General features: G+C 35.7%; 1 protein-coding gene across 1 annotated transcript; it reads left to right on the forward strand.

The window, feature by feature from the left end:
- Positions 1 to 5,337: 5,337 nt before the first annotated feature.
- On the forward strand, positions 5,338 to 6,887 carry LOC134603303 (beta-1,3-galactosyl-O-glycosyl-glycoprotein beta-1,6-N-acetylglucosaminyltransferase 3-like). The gene has a single exon (XM_063449154.1). It carries the CDS (start codon positions 5,338 to 5,340, stop codon positions 6,664 to 6,666), a length of 1,329 nt encoding a protein of 442 aa, XP_063305224.1. The 3' UTR covers positions 6,667 to 6,887.
- The last annotated feature ends 1,398 nt before the right edge of the window (positions 6,888 to 8,285 follow it).

Genomic DNA, 8,285 nt, shown 5'->3' on the forward strand with positions numbered 1-8,285 from the left:
GGCACTGGAAGGAAATGAATTTTTTGCCGAGGGGGGAGGTGAGAGGAAGTGGTACATAGGCACATGGTCAGTTTATTGGCAAGAACGGTTGGGTTCACTCTATGACACTATGTCTAAAATTATATATGTATGTTATGGTTATTTATGTTTAACGTTTTGGTTACAGAAAAGAAGAGAAATTATTAAATAAATTATGGATGTGTTATACAGTATTTGTCATATGCTATAATAAATACTATGGCCTGTTTCATCCATACTACGTGTCTGTCATTATTGTGGAAGGGTGAATTGGGTTGGTTTATGTATTATGTAATACATCAATTTGTCTAGTTAACCATGTATTATTTTTTAAATATATATCTGTTTCGCTATTTGCATATATGGAAAAAACCTCCACTCAGTTTCTTACCTATTCGCTTTCTGGGACCCTGGAGCACTTCAACCCCAGTGAAGCTTGACTGGGGTTCTTTCTGGAGTTTTTCCAATCGACCAGGCTGCAGCCCTCTTTTCAAACTGTCAGGATTCCCCCACATTGTTTGGGAATCCCTCCATATTTGATTCCATCCAGATCTACATTTAGCAATTAGGCCTCATATGTCATCCTTTCCTGAGTTAAAAGGAAGCTGCATCTGATCTCAAGTGCTCAATCAATTTTTTCTCTGTCAATCTCCTGTGTTTAATGTGCTCTCGCTTCTTATTGTTGCAGTTTTACTACAGAACTCTGCTCACTTGATTTTCTTTGTACTGAACCTCTGGTTTTGTTCCTGGCATTACTAGTATTAGTAATTTTGGCTGAAAGACCAATTTAGGTCTTTCAGCCTTTTAGTAGATAGCTCCCTAATACAGTGGGAATTAGGGGGTTATCTACTTATCCATTCCTGTCATTACACTGACTGGCCAAGTAACTTACATTTTATATGAATGTGTGTTACTTGATTGTTGTAAATGTTGCAAATGCTTACAGCTGAATCCTGGCTATGTTTGTATACTTTTTATTTGAAATTGTATACAGTGTAACATTCTTCTTCTTTCACTGGGTAAGTATATTAGTACTTAGTTAATACTGTGCTTCGGAACTTCGGAACTACGGCACTTTGACACCTCGAAACTTTGTCAACTTCAGAACTTTGGCACTTCAGCAATTCAGCACTTCGGCAATTAAACTTTACCCGAAATTCGGCCAAATTTTAATTCGGACCAAAACGAATTGCACGTGTCTAATAAAAATTGCCCACAGACCAACCTAAACAAAACTCTGGAAATAGTCACCAAAAAAGACAGAAAGGAACTTTTAGAATATAAAAAAAATAGAAAAAACAGAAGATTCCCCATTTATGCCTTTTATTTTAAATTTTAATAATAGAAGCACAAATATTAAAAAAATTATTAATAAGCACTGGCACATTTTAAAACAAGATGATATTTTAAAATAACTTATCCCTGATAAGCCAAGCATAGTTTTTAGAGGTGCTCCCAATTTTAAAACTATCCTCACCAAAAAAACTACAAACTACACCAAAAACCACACAAATAAAAAATCCACCTTTTTTTATCCAACTCGAAAAGTTTTTTTTAATGTAACACCTGTATAGTGTGCAAAACCACAGACCACAACATAAAGACTAAAACCACCCATTTTACATCCCACAATACAAAGAAAATCTTATCCCATAAAAGACATTGTTAGCTACAACACAAAGAATGTTATCTATTTACTTGAATGTCCATGTGGCCTACAATACGTGGGTATGACCTCACGTTGCCTAAAAACTAGACTCGCAGAGCACTTCCGCAACATAGTAAAAGGCTACCCTAACCACTCCGTGTCAAAACATTTTTTAATCCATGATAAAAATCCAAAATACTTAAAATGTATAGGGATACAAAGGTGTAAACTCCCATGGAGAGGTGGCGATATTAAAAATATTTTAGGTCAGAAAGAAATGTACTGGGTTTTCCTTTTAAAAACACTCAACCCAGAAGGGTTAAATGCTGACTTTGACCTTTATAACTTTTTATAGCTCTCCATAAATTTTTTTTAATTATTTTTTATTAGTTTTTATTACTTTTCAAATAATAATAATGTATTCAAGCCTTTATTTATTTGACTTATGCTATTACCCTTAATTAGTCATCCAGCCTCTTTAAATACCATGTAGAAGTGCACTTAAAAGAAAATATTCACTAGTGCACTTAATAATTTATTCTAAGCTATTATGCCAAAGAAATAATTATCCTTTTTAAAGAATATGTAAATAGTGCACTTAAAATAACCTGTCACTCCTGCATTTACTGTACATATGTATTTTAAGTTATTCCCCATTTATATAAGGGTTATCTAATCTGTAGGTACTTAATGTATTTATTAATGCAGTGTAAATATAAGTATGCACACTTGCTCAAAGTTCCTTCATATCCCCTCTCCCCTTTCCTCCATCTCATTATTTATTTATTTTTCTAATTCCTGTTCTATTGTGTACATTGAGGAATCACAAGTACAGTCTTTGAACTGTTTTTAATCATCTTTGGGCATAGTGCACGCCCACACACTTATTCTCCCTCCTTCTCCTACAGCATCATTAGCTGTATACACCTCCTGGCCATCAGCATTATAATCACGCCCCCGGCCGATCGACACGCTCATCCTGTCTATCCCAGTTCACTCCCTCCCACCATTATGCTACTAGTATCAGCCCCTCCAGCACACTACATTTCCCAATACCCCTAGTGGCACGTCAAGTGATCGGTCTGTTTTCCAAAATGGAAGCCGATCATGTGACCAACTAAAATACTACTTTTATCCTATTTATAACCCTCGTTTTTACTCCAAGCTTCAGGGGAAGCTGCCCAGACCACCAATGTATACATATATATATAGTTTATTTTATATTTTGAAAATGCACCTTACCTGATGACATCATTTAGGCGCCAAACCTCATTTACTGTCTATAATCAGTCCCCCTATATAAACCCTACCCTACCAAGCATGTTTTTTTGTCTCCACTTGATAAAGCCATTATAGGTGAAACGCATTGTGGAAATGTTATATTTTTACTCTGTATTAAAGGTATTTAATAAATAAAGGTATTTTGGCTACTTTGAAATCACTTTGATTGTGCCATTTTACTCTTTTATTTATTATTTTTTATTTTTGCTTGGTATCTTGATTTTATCTTTCCTGCTGAGTATTACTCCAAAGACATCCGAGGTGGGGATTATACCTAAATCATTGAGCCTAAATCATTGAGCAGTTCGCCTGCTCAATTCTATGTGAGTACATTTTATTATTTATACTCCTTATATAAGATTTTATACAGCGAGCACTATTAGTTGTCTCTCTTCTCCCTTATGATCTACATATCGGCAAAAGACTTAACCCTCTACACGTATCCTACAAGCGGGGATTATACCGCTGTACGCTATTCACACTAGAGCTGGCTTAAGCTCTACTAAACGTGAGTAAGACCGCATTAGACTCTGTTGTTATACTGCCCTATCATCTGTCTTTCTCTTCCACATACGGAGTAAAAGACCAATACTTCAATACTTCTCTAGGTATCCTATAAGCAGGGATTGTACCGCTGTATGCCATCCACACTAGAGCTAGTTCAGCTCTACTACACGTGAGTAGGATTACCATAGATCTCTTCTTCCTGCATATCAACCCTCTTATCAGACGTATTTGCACCATTATTTGTTTCTTTCTTTACATATGGATCCTGAAAAGCCATCTTCACGTGACCCTTAGAGAGAATACCCCTCCACATAGGCCGTCGGTGCCCCACCAGGCCCTACTAAAGACTTTGTTTTGGCACCACCTACACTTTGGACTTTGTTCATTCTCTAGCTGCACTTTAGTCAGCTTTGGCGCAACCTTCTTCTGTTTTGTCTTGTATGTCAGAGCATGTGTCTTTGTGTCCAAAGTGGGCACATGGCTACAATGTGCCCCATGTGTACAGTACATGGGGTATAAATATATATGCACAATATATTTAAATGGATGATTATAGAATATGTGGGTAAAAAATGTTTATTTACAACAAAGTTTTATCTTATCTGTAACTTCATTAATTGGTAAACGATTTTTTAAATGTTTCTCGGTCCAACCAAAATGGTCATTGTTGTTTCCATTAAATACTGTGCTATCTCGGTAACATAAATAAAAACAAAATAAATGTAAGCATTACACAAAAATAAATGTAAGCATTACTTTCCAAATTACTCAGATTCTAGATATTTATGTATTTTTTTGCAATCCAGTTGCTACTGAAGGGGTTAAATAAAGTGCTGTCTGTGCATATTGAAATATAAAAATAATTTAACTATTACATCCCAGGACATCCAAAGTACTTCAGTTTTGGTGGTGTTATTATACACAAACCGCGTGGTGGTGAAGGGGTTAAGTAACCTTGTAAGATTTTAAACTGTATGTTTATGCATTATCTTCCCTTACGAGTAATTCACTGTTGTATTTGTCTTTACAGATATGCGTGCTCTGGGTGTGCCCACAATTTCCTAATTTTTTGTTTTATTTCTGGCAAGTGATATTTTCTGTACTCATCACAGGGAAGTGATTATATTTTCTTAACTGATTTTTGGGGGAATGAAAAAAAAGAAAAAGAAGAGATAAACAATTATACTGCCAGTTTTTTCACACATTAATTTTGAGGGTTTTTTTTGTGTGTGTGTGTGTGTGTGTGTTTTGTTTTTTTCAGGCTAGTTGCAGAGAGACAAACAGAATGCATCTGAGAGCATTCCTCCAACAGGTGTATCAATATTTATTTTTGCATTATCCCAATTCTAATGAATTCTTAAAACAAAAATCCAACTCAATATTCTAACAATGGCTAGCAATTAAACCAGTTCTATCAAAGTGATATGAAGGAAATAAATAAAAGCTTATAATACCACTTCTGTGTGTGTTGACCTGCAGAGATGTGTACAAAGCACAGACACAAAGAAAGATTAGTGAAAGCTAGCAGTCTATCCAAGTGCTTTTGTTCTAGAGGGAGTGGCTGTTTTCGAACCTATTTGTACAATATTTGTTAATTAGTGACACATCACGTTGCCAGCGTGTTTTTTTCAAAGCTCATGTTTCCGAATTTCAACATCAGTAGGAAGAGTGATCATCGACCATCTACATCACGATGACACACCTAGCTTCCAAATTCGTTTTTTTTTTTTTTTTTTTTTTCCGTGTAATCTGCACTGTAAAATAATTCCCTGCCTAAAAGCAGAAGCAACTTAGAAAATCAGTCGGTCAGAGTTTTCGACTGCCTCGTTGCAAGATCATTAGTTTGTCTCCTTCTTTGCTCGCTGAACCTGAATTGCAACACAATGAACAGGTGTGACTCTAAGAGATCAAGTTATCGATACCTGCAAAAGCTTTTTCTGGGCTCCCTGCTAATATTCTCTGGGACTTTCTTGGTGAGATACGTGTCCAACCAATGTTCTCTGATAGACATTCAAAGCGAGGTGGACAGCGCCAAAAGTCAACAGTGCAAGCATGAGATGTATTCTTTCATTCACCTAAAACGAGAAACTGAAGGTAAGGTGAACTGCTCCAAAATTATTAAAGGAGATCAGAATTCTATAGACCAAGCTCTAATATTTAATTTGGCTAGAAAGAAAGATGCAGCTCGTTTAGATGAACTAAGCTATTTGAATTTGACCAAAGACTGTACACAATTCAAGATCTTGAGAAGATATGTCGCTTTTCCAACAAGTAGTGAAGAAAAAGATTTCCCCATTGCATATTCCATGGTGGTCCATGATCAGATTGGGATGTTTGAACGTCTCCTGAGAGCCGTTTATGCTCCTCAGAATGTTTACTGTGTCCATGTGGACGCCAAGGCTCCCGATAATTTCAAAGAAGCAGTGAGATCCATCGCGAATTGCTTTGATAACGTGTTTGTGGCTTCCAAGCTGGAGAAGGTGGTCTACGCATCTTGGTCCAGAGTTCAAGCTGACCTCAACTGTATGGAGGATCTTCTCCAGAGCAAGGTTCAGTGGAGGTATCTCCTAAACACCTGTGGCACTGACTTCCCACTCAAGACCAATGCCGAGATGGTTAAAGTACTCAAGGTTCTAAACGGGAAAAACAATATGGAATCTGAGACCCCTTCAAGTTATAAACAGAACAGGTGGAAGTTTCACCACGAAGTGAAAGATTATGTATCTCAGACCAAGGTTCTGAAGTCACCTCCACCCATTGACACGCCAATGTTTTCAGGTAACGCTTATTTTGTGGTCTCCAGAGAATTTGTGAAATACATTTTCGAAGAACCAAAAGTTCAAAAGTTAATGAACTGGAGCAGAGACACTTACAGTCCCGATGAACATCTGTGGGCTACCCTGAATAGAATGCCAGGTGTTCCAGGATCTTCCCTTCCTAATTCTAAGTATGCATTATCTGACATGAATGCTTTGCCTAGGATGGTGAAATGGGTGTACAACGAAGGGGACATACATAAAGGAAACGCATACCCCAAATGTGAAGGTGTTCACAGAAGAGCTGTATGTGTGTATGGAACTGGAGATCTCAACTGGTTAATGCAACAACATCACTTGTTTGCTAACAAATTTGACCCCGAAGTAGACGATGTTGCCATCCAATGCATAGAAGAATATTTAAGATACAAAACTATTTATAAAAAAGACCTCTGATGGGGGCAAACAATCTAAAATAAACTCTGCAGCAGGTAAAATTCAAAGGAGTGCAACTTTCTTGCCTTTTTTCATGACTGTAATTTACTAATGGAAAACGAAATTTGGGTCTGCTAATTTAAACTGGAAATTGTACCCATTAGCAGAACCAAGCTTTGGGGATTTTCTAGTATATTGCAACACATGCAATATATGTCAAACACAAAATCAGACAATTTCTTACATTTAGTGCACACTGACATTTTTTTTTTCTTTCTGTGTATTATTTTGAGTGTATCCAAACATGATCTTAGGGATTATGAGAATGCAGAAAGTATAATGCAAGATTTGTGTGAAAGGCAGGCGCTCAGTTATAGTCCCTACTATCTAGCCTTTGAGTACCAAAAACGTTATCTTATTTCCCTTTGACACACAAGTAAAGGCTTAATTGTTCAAATAATCCAGAGACATATACAATAATGAATGGCATAGGGAAAACAAACTAAGAAATGCCAAAATGTAAGCAAAAACACCAAAAACAGCAGTGTTGGCAATTTTATCCAAATTTACAGAAAAGTTTGGAATTACAATTTGGAATATATTAAAAAAATGTTTACATTTTTTAAATTTTTTTTGCTAAACACTAAATTGTTGTGAATTGAAAACTGAAAAAGTGGTGATTTGGGAAATAAATTTGCATACTCTGCTGAAGTCCCAGTAGCCTATCCACTAAATTCTGAATTACAGCGAATGGAAAACTGAATAGCAATATTTAGGCGATAATAGCTCATTACCTATTTATTACACAGGCTGTAGAGATAATTATTAGGTGATATGAGGGCTACATGATTTGTCTAGTTGTGATTTGTCACTGTGGGACTTGAATTGGCTATAGGCCATTGACAGAGGTAACTTTATCACCGATTTTTAACTCTATTGTAAAAAATAGTTTTTCAGAATAATTTGCACCTGTGTGTCTACAAGCAGAATCCTGCTTATTGTGTTCTCACATTACTGTAATCAATGCTACACAGTAATTATCATTTGCATAGACTTCTTATCTTTACAGTTTATTCCTTAAACATCGCTGAAATATGACTAACAGACTGACATTATTCTATCAGGTTTTACAGTAACACAATAATTGTTAGGAATTCAAAGCAAATTCAAAGCTAATTTTAATTTGAAAGGACGACTTTCACATCAAACCTATTTTTCAATATAGTAATCCGTTCATCAAATTTCCGAAACAAAATAGATTTTTTTTTTTTTTTTAAAGAAGTATATGTAAAAAACTAAAATTGAGAACACTAATTCCTTCCTTTAGTAAATGGCAGGATCGTTCAGCCATATACATGCACCTTGGGTCGGATGGTGTTTGCAAACCGACAATTTGTCTCTATGGTTTTCCCTGATTGACTCCCTGCACAGAAAGACCAGATAGACTCATTTATTTTTAAAACTTAATGAAAATAACCAAAGTGAAAATGCTATTCTTCTAATTTTGATTCATTGGTTTTAAATTTAAAAAAATTCACCTATAATTGATATTGAATTTCCAACATATCTCACTTTATTTAATAATCCTGTTTGTTAATTTATTACAATATTAGATTATGGTGTATGGTGTATTAGCCCTC

This window comes from Pelobates fuscus, chromosome 3 (genome assembly GCF_036172605.1).
Source record: "Pelobates fuscus isolate aPelFus1 chromosome 3, aPelFus1.pri, whole genome shotgun sequence".
Taxonomy (NCBI): Eukaryota; Metazoa; Chordata; class Amphibia; order Anura; family Pelobatidae; genus Pelobates; species Pelobates fuscus.